At 51.3% G+C, this 16,342-nt stretch overlaps 1 protein-coding gene across 2 annotated transcripts in view; it reads right to left on the minus strand.

Moving 5' to 3' along the window:
• Positions 1 to 22: 22 nt before the first annotated feature.
• Positions 23 to 16,342, minus strand: part of Supt5h (SPT5 homolog, DSIF elongation factor subunit) — a 28,942-nt gene continuing 12,622 nt past the window's right edge. For both annotated transcript variants that reach the window (XM_048790919.1, XM_015496866.2), the window contains 20 exons: positions 11,761 to 12,012; positions 10,217 to 10,306; positions 10,049 to 10,119; positions 8,060 to 8,165; positions 7,765 to 7,858; positions 7,511 to 7,647; positions 6,401 to 6,556; positions 6,170 to 6,316; positions 5,319 to 5,465; positions 5,104 to 5,229; positions 4,158 to 4,242; positions 3,841 to 3,960; positions 3,653 to 3,755; positions 3,446 to 3,573; positions 3,254 to 3,359; positions 2,807 to 2,965; positions 2,531 to 2,699; positions 2,220 to 2,423; positions 531 to 626; positions 23 to 457 (listed from right to left, as the gene is read on the minus strand). In XM_048790919.1, coding sequence (XP_048646876.1) covers positions 314 to 457; positions 531 to 626; positions 2,220 to 2,423; positions 2,531 to 2,699; positions 2,807 to 2,965; positions 3,254 to 3,359; positions 3,446 to 3,573; positions 3,653 to 3,755; positions 3,841 to 3,960; positions 4,158 to 4,242; positions 5,104 to 5,229; positions 5,319 to 5,465; positions 6,170 to 6,316; positions 6,401 to 6,556; positions 7,511 to 7,647; positions 7,765 to 7,858; positions 8,060 to 8,165; positions 10,049 to 10,119; positions 10,217 to 10,306; positions 11,761 to 12,012 — 2,640 coding nt within the window. In that variant the 3' untranslated portion in view covers positions 23 to 313. The remainder of the gene's footprint in view (positions 458 to 530; positions 627 to 2,219; positions 2,424 to 2,530; positions 2,700 to 2,806; positions 2,966 to 3,253; positions 3,360 to 3,445; positions 3,574 to 3,652; positions 3,756 to 3,840; positions 3,961 to 4,157; positions 4,243 to 5,103; positions 5,230 to 5,318; positions 5,466 to 6,169; positions 6,317 to 6,400; positions 6,557 to 7,510; positions 7,648 to 7,764; positions 7,859 to 8,059; positions 8,166 to 10,048; positions 10,120 to 10,216; positions 10,307 to 11,760; positions 12,013 to 16,342) is intronic.

Below are 16,342 nucleotides of genomic sequence, written 5' to 3' on the forward strand. Positions count from 1 at the left end.
CCCCCCCCCCCCGACACACACCTCTGACCAAACGTCTTCTTTTTATTGAAAGACCATAAACACAAAAGCAAGCTGGGGGCAGCGGGGTGTTAGAAGTGGGGGACCCTTCCCCAGATTCTACTCTGATTCCTATGATCATCAGGGAGGAAGAAGGTGGAAACCCAGAAAAGAAGATAAAGAAACTCCAAAATGATCAGCAGAGCCCTACTCAAGCCCAGGATTCTGTGTCAGGTTCAAGGGCCAGGGAAGGAAGGAGGGTCCTGGTCCTCTTCGTCTGCCGGGTCATCTTCTGAATTCTACCTCTCCTCCTGACTTAGGCCTCCAGGAGCTTCCCCAGGAAGCGGAGGTTGAGGATCTTGAGCTGCTCGTCAAGGTCCATGCGGACGATGCCATCCTCACCATCGATGCTCAGCAGGACTCCGGTGGCCTCCCGATCCTCACCCAGGATCACCTTTACCTGAAGTGGGGGACATAGAATCAGCGCCCCATGTCAGCAGCCTGACACCCCTTGGCCCCGTCCCCTGACCTACCTTGTTGTTCTTGGTGGGGGTGATGGGTTCCAGGTGCTCACTGGAAATGCTGACGACCTTCTCACTATCCTTCAGGTACACAGAGCACATGCCTCCCTGCAGGGTAGGCACAGCCTGGTCAACCTGTCCTGTTCCCACTCTCCAAGGGACACAGGCTACAGGCTCATTCTGAAAACTCAATCCCCATGTGATAAGCGAGCAAGGAGGGCCACAGCTGTGCCTGGTTCCAAGGCTGGAGCCAATGATGCATGGTGGCAGGGAAGGTGGGGGGGTGACCAAGTCAGCAAGGGAAGCCCCAGGATGAAGCGAACTTGGGCCAAACGGGGACTACTTCTCAGGCACCTGACTCTTCATGTCCTCAAATGGCCTTGGCTTCTTTCTACCTGCGCCCCATCCTGGGCCCTGGTGTCAGATGGCCCCACAGCCCAGTCAAGCTCTGGACCTCATCTTTGTCACCAACAGTGGTCCAGCTCTGAGCTCTGTCCGTTCAGCCTCCGGAGGGTCTCCTCTCCCACCTCGGTTCCTCCTTCCTTCCCCATGGCACTGCCATAGAGCAACCTGACACCCCCAACTCCTCAGGGCTCCAAGACCCCAGTCTCACCACCTCCACTCCCTCCCTGACACTGCAACATGGAGAATCAGTTCCAAACCACAGACCCGAGCCCATCACTCCCCTGCTGCCTAGATGCCTCCGTGGTTCCCCAGTGCCCGCTGGATGGTCCAGAGTTCTCTAGGCTGGCACAGGACCTGGCCCAGCCACTCCCCTGGCTTCACCGCTCACCTTCCCCTTGGCTATTTATATTCCAGCCAAAATGGACATACTTTGGCTCCACTAAACGTGCAGCTCCCTGTCCTCTCCTTGGCTAATTCCTATTCGTCCCTCAGGTCGTGGGCTTGGAAGTCTCCCTTTCCACAAAGTCCTTCCTGATTCCCCCCTAAAGCTGGGTAAGGTGCCTCCTCTCCATCACCTACCAGCTCCTCTGAGCTCTGGGCTTGCCTCATCCCAGCTGTGCCCACTCTGGACTGTCCCTGTCTGAGGACATATCTGCCCCCTGCCCCCAACCCCTGGAACGTGAGGCCTGTGAGGGCAGGCCTGTGAGTGTCTTAGTCTCTGATGTTGTTTGACTCAATCAACATTCACAATCAGAGAACCCGCCAGGGTAAGTGCCAAGCTCTCCTGCAGCACCACACTGACACAGAACCACACTGAGCCCCAGGCCCGAGCTGGCGCAGACACTCCCTGAGCACGAGCAGGCACTGGCCAGACAACGCGCGGAAGGAAGACAGGAAGGTGTGTGTGGAAAGGTCCTGAACTTGGCTGAGTGTGAAGAAGGGAGGGGCCGGGAGGCCTGGAGGAGCCCGGGGGTGTGGATACCTGACATTAAGCCCAAGCCTGGTCCTGACAAGGTGCTGGGGACATGTTACTGAGCTGATCTCAAAGGACTATGACAGAAATCAACCACCTTCTCTGTTTCAGGTCACAGACTTTAGTTGTGAATGCAGCAGGCAGAGTTGAGTATGATGGGCAGAAACCCCAAACCCTCTCGTGCCTGTCCACCTATGGATGGATCTTTGTCAATGTGGTTAGTTAAAGAACAAAAACAAAAAAACCCACACATGAAAATTGGGGGCACCCAGGGAGAGGATGCCTGCTGACCAATCACCATAACATGCCTGTTTCCCACTCACCGTGACACTACGGATGACTCCTGTCTGACCCACCACCTGTGTGTCCAGGTAGGTGTCCCGCACCTTCACCTGGATGTCAGTGGTTACCCAGTCGCTGGAGTTCTGCTCAATGCCTGAGCCAGGTGTGTGCGGGTTGTAGCCACCAGGGGAGGGAGCTCCAGGTGTCATCGGACTATAGCCAACTGGGCTAGGGCTGGGGCTTGCCTACAGGGGAACAGAGGATAGTGTCACTGGAACAGTCACTTGGCCTGGCCGTAGGCCACAGTCCATTCTAGCCCACTGCTCTGCAGGGCATCCAAGGTGACCAGTACCTGATAGGCCATGGGCGAGGGTGTGGGGTGGTAGCTGGCTGGCGAATGGGTGTTTTGGTAGCCTGCTGGGCTTGGTGCCACCTGGTGGTAGCTCTGGGGACTGGGGCTGGGCTGGTAGGAGCCTTGAGGGGAGGGGGCGGCATAGGGGGAGAACTGGTCTGTGTTGTACCTGAAGACACAGGAAAGAAGGGACATTTGTTCATCGGGGAAGGCACAGGGGGTGAGGCAGTGGGAGGGTGTGTGCAGCCGTGATCAGGGCTAGCCCAGGGCACTCACATGGCTGGCGTCCCTGGAGTCTGTGGGTTATACTGTGGGTTGACCTGGGGGGAGGAAGGATCTGGATAGCCAGGTGTTTGGGGGTTGGGGGTCCCCCCATAGGCCTGTGGAGACGGAGTAGGCTCATCGTCGAAGGCATACTCATACTCTTCTTCAGCCCTGTTGGGGACAGAAGTCAGCTGAGAACTGGGGATGGTAAGGTGGCAGATGCTGTTGGATGGCAACACATGCCATTCCACAGCAGAGACCATGAGCAGATGGGGGCCACCTGCCTAGGCATCATGGCAGTGGCTATCCACAGTGGCTGGATGGCCCCATTCCCAGCCACACCTACTCCTGCCTGGGCCTTTGGGTACATCCCCCAGAGCCTTCTGCCCCTGGATGCCACAACATACCCATTCACATGCCCAGGCCCCTGCACCTCGTGCCTCAGAACCTGGCCCTCACCGTGATGGTGTGTTGGGGTTGTTGGGGTCCCATGCCCCACTCTGGGCAGGAGTGCGGCTGCCATCATGTAGGGGTGTCTGTGAGCCATAATGTGGAGTGCGGCTGCCTGTAACGTGAGAGACATGCATGCCCACCATTATGTCCTATCCCGCCCCCCGCGCCCCCCCACCCCCACCCCCTGGCCGTACTCACCGTCCTGGAGAGGTGTCTGCGAGCCGTACATGGGTGTGCGGGAGCCAGAGCCATACATGGGTGTCTGGGAGCCATACATGGGTGTCCGCCCGTAAGTTGTGGTCATGCCACCAGGACGCCGAGAGCCGCTGTGGACAGAACAGTGTGTGAGTGGGGCCTCCGCACTGCCCCTCACCCACCACTGGCCCTCCCCTGGCCCAGCCGTACACCGTGGTGAGACGCTGGCGATCCACCGAGATGGTCTGGCAGGTGGAGTGCAGCTCCACACGGGCTGTGGACTCGGTGGCATCCTTCACCACACCAATGTAACCTGTGGGGAGCAGGAGGTCAGGCCTGGGCTTCCCCACCTGGCCCCACCTGGTCCCACCAGGCCTCCACATGGCCTTGCAGGTCACCTTTGTAGGGTCCCTGGGAGATGCGCACTGTCTGACCAATGAGCTCATTGTCTCTCCTCCCTCGGCCCCTGCTCATGCCGCCACCACCTCCACCTGGGCTACCGAAGCCTCCATGTTGACCTGGGAGGGAGAAGAATGTCACCAGTCCCCTAGGACCGCGCCCTCCCCTCCAACATGTCTGCTTGACACGTTGGGTTAGGAGCATCCTGTGTCCACCCCTGACCCCTGAGCAATGAGTGGCTTGAGCTGAGTAGCCAAGGTTCCCCTTCACACCCTCCCACCCCCCAGACACAACCCTGGCCTCTGACCCCCCTCACCTCCAGCACTGGGGTGCATGGGACTGCTGATCCGGGGGCTCATAGGGACAAAGCCGCCCACAGTGAGGTTGGTCACATCTCGGGGCTAGGGGAGGGGCAAAGAGTGAACTGTAGGGCCTGGGTGACGGTCTCCAGCCCTCCACACCACACCGACCTTCTCCACATGGACGTTTCCTGTCTGACCTGCCCAGCAGCCCTCCCTCCTCCTCCTGGAGATAACGCCTCCTTTCCCTTTGGTGGAACTGCCACCCCTCTGCCGTTGTGGCAGATCCAGATGACTGGCCTTCCCTTGGCCAAGGAGTGAAACTGAAATGTGGCTAGTCAAAAATTGAAGTCCCTAATAACACAAAAACTAAAAGCCATAAGAATTCATCGTCTCATCTTGCAGAGCCCTGAGGTCACCTCCTGGTCCCTGGTACCCAGACCAGAGTTTCTTTTTTATACGTGATTATGTACAAGTCCTACCTCGGGGCCTTTGCAGCTGCTAACCCCCCACACCAAGTTCACATGGCTCTCCATTCTTCGTTTTTTGTCTCCTCCTCTACCTAAAGTGGCAGCCCCAGTGATTCTGTCTTCCCACCCAGTTCCGCTCCTCTGCATGGCTGCCACAGCTGCCCGCTGTATCATTTGGGCATCTAAGAATCTGAGGGCCTCTGGAGTACCAGCTCTAGGAGAGCAGTGACTTCTGTCTGCAGTGTCTGCTATGTCTGCAGTGTCTGGCGCCCAAAGTTGGTGGCTCAATAAAACTGGATGGATGGAGTGACTGGGCGAGCAACTCAGAATCCCAAGGAAACTTATCTTGTGCTTTTCCAAGGACTTGACAATGACAATTGCTCTCCTAACCGCTCCCCGCCAATAAGCCCAATCTTGCTACTCTTGGGCCCAAGGAAGGCTGTAGAGCTGAGCTGGGGACCCAATACACAGAGTCCCGCCATGCCCACCTCACCTTCAAACCCCCAGCCAGCACCAGGTGGCGGGTCTTGCAGACAAACATGCCTCCATTCTCCACCAGCTTCTTGCAATGGAGGAAGGCAAAGCTGTGGTACAGATGACGGATCTCACCCTCCCGGTCCTAGGCAGAGGAGAGAAGAGTCACTCTTGGGCCTTGCCCCATCCTACCACAACTTTTAGATTCCGCTGGAAGCAGGAGCTTATACTCACTGAGTGGGGTCCGTCGATGACCTTGACGATGTCTTTCACGTGGATGTTGTTCTGTTCAGAATCCAGGGCCACAGCGAAGCGTTTGTCCTTCTTCTGAGTCACAGCCTGGTGCCTGACAGTCACCACCTTCCCATACATGTTCAGCACCTACAAAGGAAGAGGTGCCAAGAGGTTGAGGGGTCAGGGTGAGGTGGAGCAGTGCGCCCTCCTTGTGGGAGACTGTCCTGTGGGGCAGGCAAAGTCAGAGCATCACCCTCCAGGCAGTGAGCCATCCCAAAACGAGCTCAACTGTTCCAAAACACTCTTTGGGAAGATATTGTGCCTCCTGGCTGAGCCTCAGGGACCTGAGATGGACAGGACGGAACACTGTTGACCCATTCCTCTGCGCCAAGCCCAGGTCAGACTCTCCATACACACCTCCCTCTGAGGGGGGTGCTGTCGTGATTTCTGTCTACGGTGGGGGAAGTGAGCGCTGAAGGGGTGATTTTCTAGGGTCATCCAGCACAGAAGCAACGACCCACAGTGCAGGTCCTGAGCGCTTTACTCTCTGACTCGCACATCCAGGACAAAGGGGAAGAGCGAGAGCGCCCTGTCCTTGATAGCACCAGTTCCAGGGTACATATCTGACATCAGGGAGTCGTTCGTGGCCAGTGAAGCAGATGCAGCTGTTATCTTACTGGCAGTGAAATCGAGGCACAGGGAGGGTAAATGACTTGCCACTTGCTGATAAGTGTCACACAGCCAGACTCAAGTGACAGAGCCACGTCTGCAACTCAGCTCTGGCAAGATGAGGGGGTTGTGGGAGAGGAAGTCCCTAAAAGTAAGCCCCCACCACTGTGTGTGGCACATACCTGAAAGGTCTCCCGCTCTAGTCGCACGATGACACCTACGGTCCGGGGGTCCAGTTGGACCAGCTCACCCCATTCATGCTGGCCCCCCACGTCCACACCTGAGGCCGTCTCGGAGCACAGCTGCAGGTCCCGGGGTAGCACCTTCAGCTGCCGGGAAAAGGTACGAGGGTGAGGTGGCTCTCAGTAAACTGTCCCTTGGTCTCCTCTCGACACGCCCATCCACACACCTACCTCATGCATGGTGAGGTCAGAGAAGAGAATGATGAAGTTCTCCTCCACCCGCACAATGAGGCCTGTGTCGCCCTCAAATCGGCCAGCGATCACCTTCACGTGGTCCCCCATCTTGAAGTACTTCCGAAGTTCCTGGGCGGGGAACTCGAGCATGTCCTGGGAGATTGGGTGTGAGGGAAGTGAGCAGGTGAGAGGGACCACCACAGCTTGCCCGCCCCTCTTGCCTTCAGAACCCCTCACGTTCCAGGAAGAGGCCAACGCCAAAACCCACTCTAGGCTTGCCCACCACCTGAGGCCACCTGATGGCCCTGGAGATAACAGGCCCTCAGACAGGATCTGGACCTAGACAATGCTTCACCCCACAAAGACAGTCAGCCCTCAAGACACAAGACATCTGCAGGGCACCACAGACACAGCTTATCCCCGAATACACAAAGCCCCTGAACAGACCTTCAGGCCCCGCCCCCAGAGAGCCACACCTCAGACACCCCACACTGGCTTGCACCAGCCTTCGACACCATGTGACACCCAACAGTCACTCAGACACACCTCTAGGCGACGAATACCAGAATCCCGCCCTCAGCGGCTCCCTGGTTAACCACGCCACCACCAATATATACCTGTGGCCGACCTAACCATGCCACCCAACACCTAGCCATGCCTCAGGAATGTTTCTTGGATGAACATCTCTCCTGGAATTCCCGCAAGCATGTGTGCGTGTGGCACTGTCCCCTCTCACACCTCGGGACAGAAACATGGAACATAAACGCTGTATATCCACAGCCCAGTCACCAAAGACACCCAGGAGCTCCCTGAGGACAGACAGAACCTACACACCAGGCCCCAGAACTGTAACCAGACATCTCTTCCCCCAAATCACAACAGTGGGCCCTGCACACACCCCAACCTGGCCTGGCCAGAGGTGCACGCATGTTACCCCCTCGGCACAGCCTCTCACTGGGAACTGGAAGGCCTAGATGTGGCCTTGAAGATGGAGGTGAAGCCAGGCACACCAGAGCCTGGTCACCCACGTGCAGGCAGGCAGGCAGGCCCCCAAATCTTTGCCCGCCTCCTGGACCCAGGTCCAGCCAGCACCCTGTGCACGCCCACCTTGAGGTCCTCGTGCTTGGGCATGATGGTGATTTTGTTGCCGTCCACGCTGAGGACCTTGCCCTGCAGGTTGATGAGCTCGCCTTCACACACCTCTACATTGTCCCCGGGCTGGAAGTTGTGCTCCCGCTCCTTCCCTGTGGGGACAGCCACATGGCTGACTGACTGAGCAGCCACCCCAGGGCCCTGAACACAGCTTATCCCCAAATACACAAAGCCCTCTGAACAGACCTTCAGACCCCGCCCCCAGATACCTGTGCTTTCTGTCACCACCTCCAGGTCGATGCCCTCTGGCTGGTCCTCGAACTTCTCTAGTTCAGACAGCGTGGGCTTCACACCCTCTGTGATCTAAGCCCCGGGGCAGGAGGGCAGAGGTTAGTGCAAGGCCCAGCCGAGAGCCACTCCCCAGGATAGACCCAGACAACCTGCTGCCTGTGGGCCGGGGCGCAGAGGGAGGAGCTCCCCCACCCCATGAGCACTGCCCTGCCAGGCATGTGTGTGTGTGACACTGTCCCCCCTCACACCTCAGGACAGAAACATGGAACATACCACAGCTGACATGGCGAAGCTTTTGAACAGAAACCCCTTTCGGCTGTACCGGTTCCCCTCGAAGATGAGGAAGTCACCATCGGAGGCAACGTCGCCCCCCAGGGACCTGGTATTTTGTTGGGAGCAGACAGCAAAAGGGGTCATGAAGAGGACCTTGTTGTGCCTCAGTCTCCTCAGATAGCAAAGGGAGAGGACAACAGGAATGCCTGCCCAGCTTCCAGCAAACACCCTCTAGGTAGGACTTCCCCAGACCCCTGTGCCCCATCTCCCACTTACTTACTTACTTACTTACTTATTTATTTCTTACCAGCACACGCATCACCACTTGAAGAGCTACTGTTTGCTCTGATTCCTAACTAGCAATGCTGACTCCTTCTTTACTGACCTCCTCTAAATAGTGCCTGTTGTGTAGTAGGTGCTCAGTAAAGAGTGGCTCAATAAGGCATTAATGTCAGACACTGATGACAGGATTTATGGTGCAGTCAGCATGGCCTAGCCTAAACAGCCACAGCCTCATTAAAGTCCCCTAAGCCCTGTGACAATGGATTTGTGCTCATGTTCCTGGTGAGGGGACAGGCTCAGGGAGGTCACACCACAAGCTCAAGGTAGCCAAACCAGCAATTTTGAGGGTCAGGATTCAAACACAGGCAAGTGGGACTCCAGGCTTGTTCCTGAACTATCCAGCCCCTGGGCCACCTGTGCCCCTTGCCCAGCACGCACAGTACAGGTACCTCGTTCCGTTCCAGGCTCCCAGAAGGGGAAGGATAATGGCTGCCACCGTCCAAAATGGAAAAGCACAAGAGGAACAGGCCAGGTCCCTGCTGCCATTCCCCCAACCATCTTCTCTACAAGTCAGGTGTGGGGAGCAGCGCACTCTGCCAGACGTGTCAGGGAACCCTATCAGCCTTCTGTGGGGGCAGGGTCACTATAGTCTGCTCTCTGCCATGCGGGAGAGTGCCAGCTGGATGGAGCTAATTCAGACAGGAAGTATGCAAGGCCCTTGGCTACAGACTGAAAGGCACCTTCTACAGCACAGCCTGAACCGAAAAGAGAACCTGCCTGGTGGGGCTCTGCCTGGAGGCCTGGCTTCCATCTCCAGCCCCAAAACAGAAGAGGAATCTGCCCAGCTGACTCACAGGCAGGCAGTTCCAGAACAGGACAGAGCGCAGGGCGGCACTGGTGCCTCTGGCACCTCTTCGCTCCTTTCTAGCCCTGCCCTGGTGGAGCCCACCAGGCCCACATGCTGGCAGCCCAGGCTGCTCCAATTTGCCCCTTCACTGGGGAGGATGGGAGTCATTGCACCCCCACCGCAGGTGGCCAGGAGATCAGGGGTGGAGACTTTTTATGGAGTCTAACATGATCTGTAAACCCCATTTTAACATGTGATACATTAACATTCTCACTACCTGCAGAGTGCTGTTCTGGGCACACATGCATACCAGTTCGATTCTCACTGTAATCTCGAGAAGCCAGGCCATTACCATCTTGAACCATCATTATCAATCTGTTTTTTGGGGGAGGGATGCTGTGGACTGAACCCAGGGGTGTCCACCACTTAGCTATATCTCCTGCCTTTTCTTTTTGCTTTGTTTGCTTGTTTTTGTGGTGTTGGGATTGAACCCAGGGCCTTGTGCATGTGAGGCAAGCACTCTACCAACTGAGCTGTATCCCCAGCCCCCTTTTTCTTTTTTATTTTATTTTGAGACAGATTCTCACTAAGTTGCAGGGGCTGGCCTTGAACTTGTAATACTCTGGCTTCAGCCTTCTGAGTCACTGTGACAGGCATGAGTCACCATGCCCAGCTATAATCAATCTTTGAAGCAAAGGAAACTGATGCACAGGAGTGTAAAGTAGTGTGCCCGAGGCTGTCTGCCCAGCTCACCACCTACAACTACCTCTACCCAGCTTGGCAGAGCAGCCTGCAAAGTCACACTGCACCACAGTCACAGGGACCCCACCCTACTGCCCCAAGCCCACGCACACTCTCACCTGATCTTCTCAGCATCAAAGAGCCTCTGTGGAGGCCGCTTGAACTTCTTCCTTTTGGCAAACCAGTCTTTCTGCAGAAAAAAGGGCCATGGGTGGAAAGGTGAGGGGGGAGATCTAGCCACCAGCAAGATCAAGTGTCCCCTCACCAGGCAGCACACCCCGCAGTACCAAGCTCATGCGGGCCTTGATGCGGTCATAGTCAATGCGTGGAATCATCTTCAAAGAGATGGTGTTCTGGCTGGGCTCCACGTAGTCCACCTGCACAGGGCAGAGCGGGGGGTCAGCAGGTCTGTTCCTGCCTCCCTGAACCCAGACACTGGAAGGGCAGGTACCAGCAAGGGGAAGAGAGTGATGGGGAAGAGATCAGACAACTGGCAACTCCCAGAAGCCCCTATCTAGCCTGCCTGCCTCTCCCAGGTCTGGAGCAGAACATCCACTGCCTGCCTGACATGCCCATTTGGATGTTTGGAAGGTCCCTAAAACACAGATGGTCACAGCTAAGCGACTGTTTTCCCCAACCTGCCCCTGTCCCAGCCACCTCCTACTTCATTCATCTAGTCAGGCTCACAACCTGGAATTTTACTGTTTATTTTGGTACCGGGAACTGAACACTGGGTGCTTCAGCACTAATACACACCTATAGCCCTTTTTATTTTATTTTTAATAACTTTATTTTATTTATTTATTTTTATGTGGCCTTGAGGATTGAACCCAGCGCCTTGCAAGCGCTGGGCGAGCGCTCTACTGCTGAGCCACAACCCCAGCCTCAAGAGCCCTTTTTATTTTTTGAGACAGGCTCTCAACAAGTTGCTGAGACCAGCCTTGAATTTGTGATTTTCCTGCCTCAGTCTCTTAAGTAGCTGGGATTATAGATGTGCCCCACCACACCTAGCCCTGGATTCATTCTTGATTCCTTCTTTCTTGCACAATTATATCCAATCTGTAAGCAAATCCTGTCAGCTCTACCTTCAAAATCCTGACCTCTTCCCTTTTCTACAGCCTCAGTCCTGTCCCACCAGCACCTGCCACCTGGACTGTGGCAGGCAGGGCCTCCTGGCAGGGCTCCCTGTTCCTGCTGTGTGGCTCCTTCAGCTCATTCCAGAGCTCCCTGGCATCAGCCCTACTGACCTTGTGTATTGTGGGATGTCATCAGCATCCATGACTTCTGTTTCCTAGATACTAGGGTCAATCTCTCCCCAGGTAACTAAAAAATATCTCCAGAAACTGCCAAATAGCTCCTGGGAGCAACAGCGCCCCAGCCTAAGAATATTGAACTAGTCTCAACAAAGTCAAAACGATTCTATTAAAACACAAATCAAACCATGTCCCTTACCACCTTCCCATCTTACTCCAAGTGAAGCCTAGGCCTACCCCTGACCGCCAGGCCTCAGCACCTCCCTGAGTGCATCTCTGCACTCCTACCCTCGCTCCCTCTGCTTCAGCCAGGGACCATCTTGAGTGCTACCCCTTCTGCCCACCACACTCTCTCCACAGCTCACTGCTCACCCCCTTCAGATCTTTACTCACACACCTTTGAAAGTGCCAGAGACGGCCACCCATCTCCTGAGTGCTCAGAACAGAACCGAGGGCTCTGATTCCCTCTAACCTAAGCAGGACTCTATATTCTCTGCACGCCAAATGGGGGTGGGAAGGACAAAGGACAGGAGAGGATAGATCAGAGAAGCCCCCTTGGCTGCCCCGACTCGCAGCACCTGAGCAATGTCATCCTTATAGATGCCTCGCTTGAGGCGGACCCAGGACTTCGGCTTCAGGTTGGCCACCTCCTTCACCACTTTGAGCACATCTGTCATCTCCTTAATGGGCACCATCTGTTGGTTCCAGTAGCCGAGCCTCAGGTTGCCCACACCCTCGATGGCCTGCTTCACATGGGTCTGCTTGTAGGCTTCCACGTAGATATAGCCCTTCACGTGCTCTGGTGCCACCACTGACTTGATCTGCAGGGGCTATAGGGAGCAGGTAGAAGTTGATGGTCAAGTACAATTGCCAGTGACAGTAATGACTACCACTCTACAGGCTCTCTTCTAGGAAACTAACCCCAGACTTGTGTTGGCACAATGTCATAGATACAAGGATATTCACTGCTATTATTTATTTTTAATAAATTTTAATTTTTGTTTTGGTGCTGGGAATAGAACTTAGGGCCTTCAAAGTTCTAATTAATTAATTTATTTTTGATACCAGGGATAAATCAGAGGTGCTTAACCACTAAGACACACCCCAAGTCCTTTTTATTTTGAGACAGGATCTTGCTAAGTTGCTGAGGCTGACTTTGAACTTCCGACTCTCCTGCCTCAGCCTCTTTAGTTGCTGGGATTACAGGTATGTGCCACTGTGCCCAGCATATTTTTGTATTATTTATTCATTCATTCACCCATCCATCCATTCATTTTTGCAGTACTAGTACTGAATCCAGTACTGATCACTGAGCTACATTCCCAACCCTGTTTCAAACAGGGTCTCACTAAATTGCCCAAGCTGGCCTTTAACTTGTGATCCTACTAACTCAGCCTCTTGAATAGCTAGAATTACAGGCACATGCCACCATACCTAGCTGTGCGATTTTCTGGGGGAGGGTGGGAGACTGGGGATTGAACCCAGGAGTGCTTTTAGCACTGAGCTATATCCCAAGCCCTTTTTATTTATATGTATATTTTTAAATTTTTGAGACAAGATCTTGCTTGCCAAATTGTCCAGACTAGCCTTAAACTTATGATCCTCCAGCTTCAGCATTCCAAGCTCCTGGGATAATAGGTATCATTACTATACCCGGCCTACCTATTTTTTAAACTTTCAGTTATTTTTTTTGTAGGACTATTGTTTAAAATTTTGAGATTTTATTTTTTGTAGTGCTGGGGATAGAACCCAGGACCTCATGCACCCTAGACAAGTACTTTACCACTGAGATGCTTTCCCAGCCCTAGAGTTACTTATTACAACAAATAACCAAGATTGGAAATTTTCATCTATTTATTTATTTATTTTTAAAGGCCATCTTTTTAAAAATATTTTTATTAGTTATTGATGGACCTTTATTTATTTATTTGTTTATATTTGGTGCTGAGAATTGAACCCAGGGCCTCACACATGCTAGGCAAGCGCTCTACCACTGGACCACAGCCCCAGCTTCAAGACTGGAAATTTCTAAAATGCCCCAAAAGATAATTATAGCTTGGCCATACAATAAAATATAATATAGTACTTAAACAAACAAGGGACTGAGTACAGTGGCACACAATCCCAGCAATTTGGGAGGCTTAGTGAGGTAGGAGAATAGTAAGTTCAAGGCCAGCCTGGACAACTTAGCTAGACCCTGTCTCAAAATATTGAAAAAGGGCTGGGGTTATGGCTCAGTGGTAGAGCGCTTGCCTGGCATGTGTGAGGCCCTGTGTTTGATCCTCAGCACTGCATGTAAATAAATAAAATAAAAGATCCATTGACAACTAAAAAAAAAAAAAAAAAAAATCTAAAAAAAGAGAGGGGATTAGGAATATAGCTCAGTGGTAGAACACTTGCCCAGCAAGTAGGAGGCCCTGGGTTCCATCCCTAGCACGCTCCCTGCCCCCGCACCAAATAAAACACTAAAGAACAAAACTAATGAAATCTGATATATGCTACAACATGGATAAACCTTGAAAATATTATGTAAAGGTAAGGAGGTGAGTCATAAAGAGATCACATATCATGTTATTCCATTTATATAAAATACCCTGAACTGTGTCAAATCCATAGAAACAGAAAATAGATTAATGGTTACCCAGGACTATGGAACAGGAAGTGACTACTAATGGGTATGGGTTATTTGGAGAAATGGCAATGTTCTGGAATTAAACAGTGTTCATGATTGTGAACATACTGAGTATGCTGAAATATGTTAAAAGCCACAGAATTTTACAGTTTAAAAGAGTGAATTTTGGGGCTGGGGTTGTGGCTCAGTGGTAGAGCGTTTGTCTTGCATGTGTGAGGCCCTGGGTTCGATCCTCAGCACCATATAAAAATAAAGATATTGTGTCCATATACCACTAAAAAATATTAAAAAAAAAAAGAGTGAATTTTATGATGTATTAATTACATCTCATTTTTTAAAAAAGCAACTAGACTGCTTCAGCATTGGTTGTGATGGTGAAAAGTAGAAACCACCCAAGTGTTCAACAAAAGAGATTATTTAAGCAAGTCATGACCGAGATCCAGCCAATTGATTACAAAGCCTTACAAAGAGTGACACAGCTCTATTCAATATGATATGAAAAAATGTTCAAGAGACAGTGTTAGGTGAAAAACAAGATGTTCACTATGATAGCCCAAAAGCAGAATCATCCTATACATTACTGATAAGAAATTAAGTATATCAAAGATGTGTCCCTATCATGAAATCTACCCACTCAGAAAGAATAATGTAGAACTTTATACTAACATGCAAATCTTTTCTAAAACCCAATAGGGAAAGAAGAAACATGTCCCAACTGTCCAGTACTATTTAGAAAAGTTAAAACTTAGGGAAGAAGCCAGGCACAGTGGTGCACGCCTGTAATCCCAGTAGTTTAGGAAGCTGAGACAGAAGGATCACCGGAGTTCAAAGCCAGCCTCAGCAATGGGGAGGCCCTAAGCAACTCAGTGAGACCCTGTCTCTAAATAAAATAAAAAATAGGGCTGGGGATGTGGCTCAAGCGGTAGCGCGCTCGCCTGGCATGCGTGCGGCCCGGGTTCGATCCTCAGCACCACATACAAACAAAGATGTTGTGTCCACCGAAAACTAAAAAATAAACACTAAAAAAAAAAAAATTTAAAAAAAATAAAATAAAATAAAAAATAGAGTTGGGGATTTGGCTCAGTGGTTGAGTGCCTCCAGTACAAAAAAATACATATATGGGGCAAGAGGTCAGGTGTAACAGTTGAGGCCACTCCGCCCGAGTTCAATCCCCACTACCAAGAAAACGAAAAAAAAAAATGTGAGGGAAGAGGTCAGGCATATGGATCGCAAGTTCAAGGCCAGCATCAGCAACTTAGTGAGGCCGTCTCAAAATAAAAAATAAAAAAGGGCTGAGGATGTGGCTCGGTGGCAAAGTGTCCCTGGGTTCAATTCCCAGCATCAAAATAAATAAATAATAAAAAATAAAAATCCAGATAAAGAAAACCTGTCCATTATTGAGATAGTGGGTAAATAAAGAACAGTCCATCTATACAATGGAAGCTCATGCAGACGTTGAAAAAAACTTGTTTCCCGAGTGTGGAAAGACAGATATGACATTGATATGACAAGATATGGCATTGACATGACAGATATGACAAGTCTGGCTAATCAAGAATACAAACAATAATAAATGCCAAAGAGGATGTGGAAAAGAAGGAACACTTTTTTTTCTTTTTTTTTGGTATTGGGGATTGAACTCAGGGGGAAGGACGAGAGGAGGGAAGGGAAAGTAGGGAATGATTCTGACCAAAATATATTGTTATATCGTGTGCATGTTTAGATGTGTAACAGGGACTCCCACCATTATGTAGAGCTATAATATACCGATGAAAAATATGGACAAAACCTCCCCAATTTTAGAAGATTAAAAAAATAAAACGGGGGCTGGGGTTGTGGCTCAGCAGTAAAGCGTTCACCTAGCACGTGCAAGGCCCTGGGTTCGATCCTCAGCACTACATAACAATAAGTAAATAAAATAAAGATATTTTTTAAATTAATTAATTAATTTATTTATTTAATTAAATAAAACGGGCTGGCTATAGAATGACAAGGGTCTGGCTATAGAATGACAAGCATATAATACCATTCTGTTTACAGGGGGTAAAAAAAGACATGTACCTTTGAATATGCACAGAAGATGGACCAGAAAACGCAAGAGCCAATAGGAATTGCTTCTGAAAAATGGGACTTTGGGCTTTTATTACTTTGGACATTAAAAACAAAAACAAGTTGAGTTATCAGAGTCATAACTCAAATGAGGTGACTAGTATTTCAGCCCTGGATATGAGGTAGGAAGGTTTGAACATATTCCAAATCATAATTTGCAAATCATGTCCCTACTATCCAACAGTGACCACTTTAGCAGATCAAAGCAAGACTCAGACTGAGTACAGTGGCACGTGGCTTATAATATCAGTGAGTCAGGAGGCTGCGCCAGGAAGATTACAAGTTTGAGGCCCCCACACCTTAGTAAAACCCTGTCTTAAAATTAAACATATAAAGACTGGGGGTGTAGCTCAGTGGTAAAGTGCTCCTGGGTTAAATCCGTAGTACCAAAAAAAAAAAAAAAAAAAAAAAAAAAAAAA

Source organism: Marmota marmota, unplaced genomic scaffold, assembly GCF_001458135.2.
Source record: "Marmota marmota marmota unplaced genomic scaffold, marMar, whole genome shotgun sequence".
NCBI classification, from domain to species: Eukaryota; Metazoa; Chordata; class Mammalia; order Rodentia; family Sciuridae; genus Marmota; species Marmota marmota.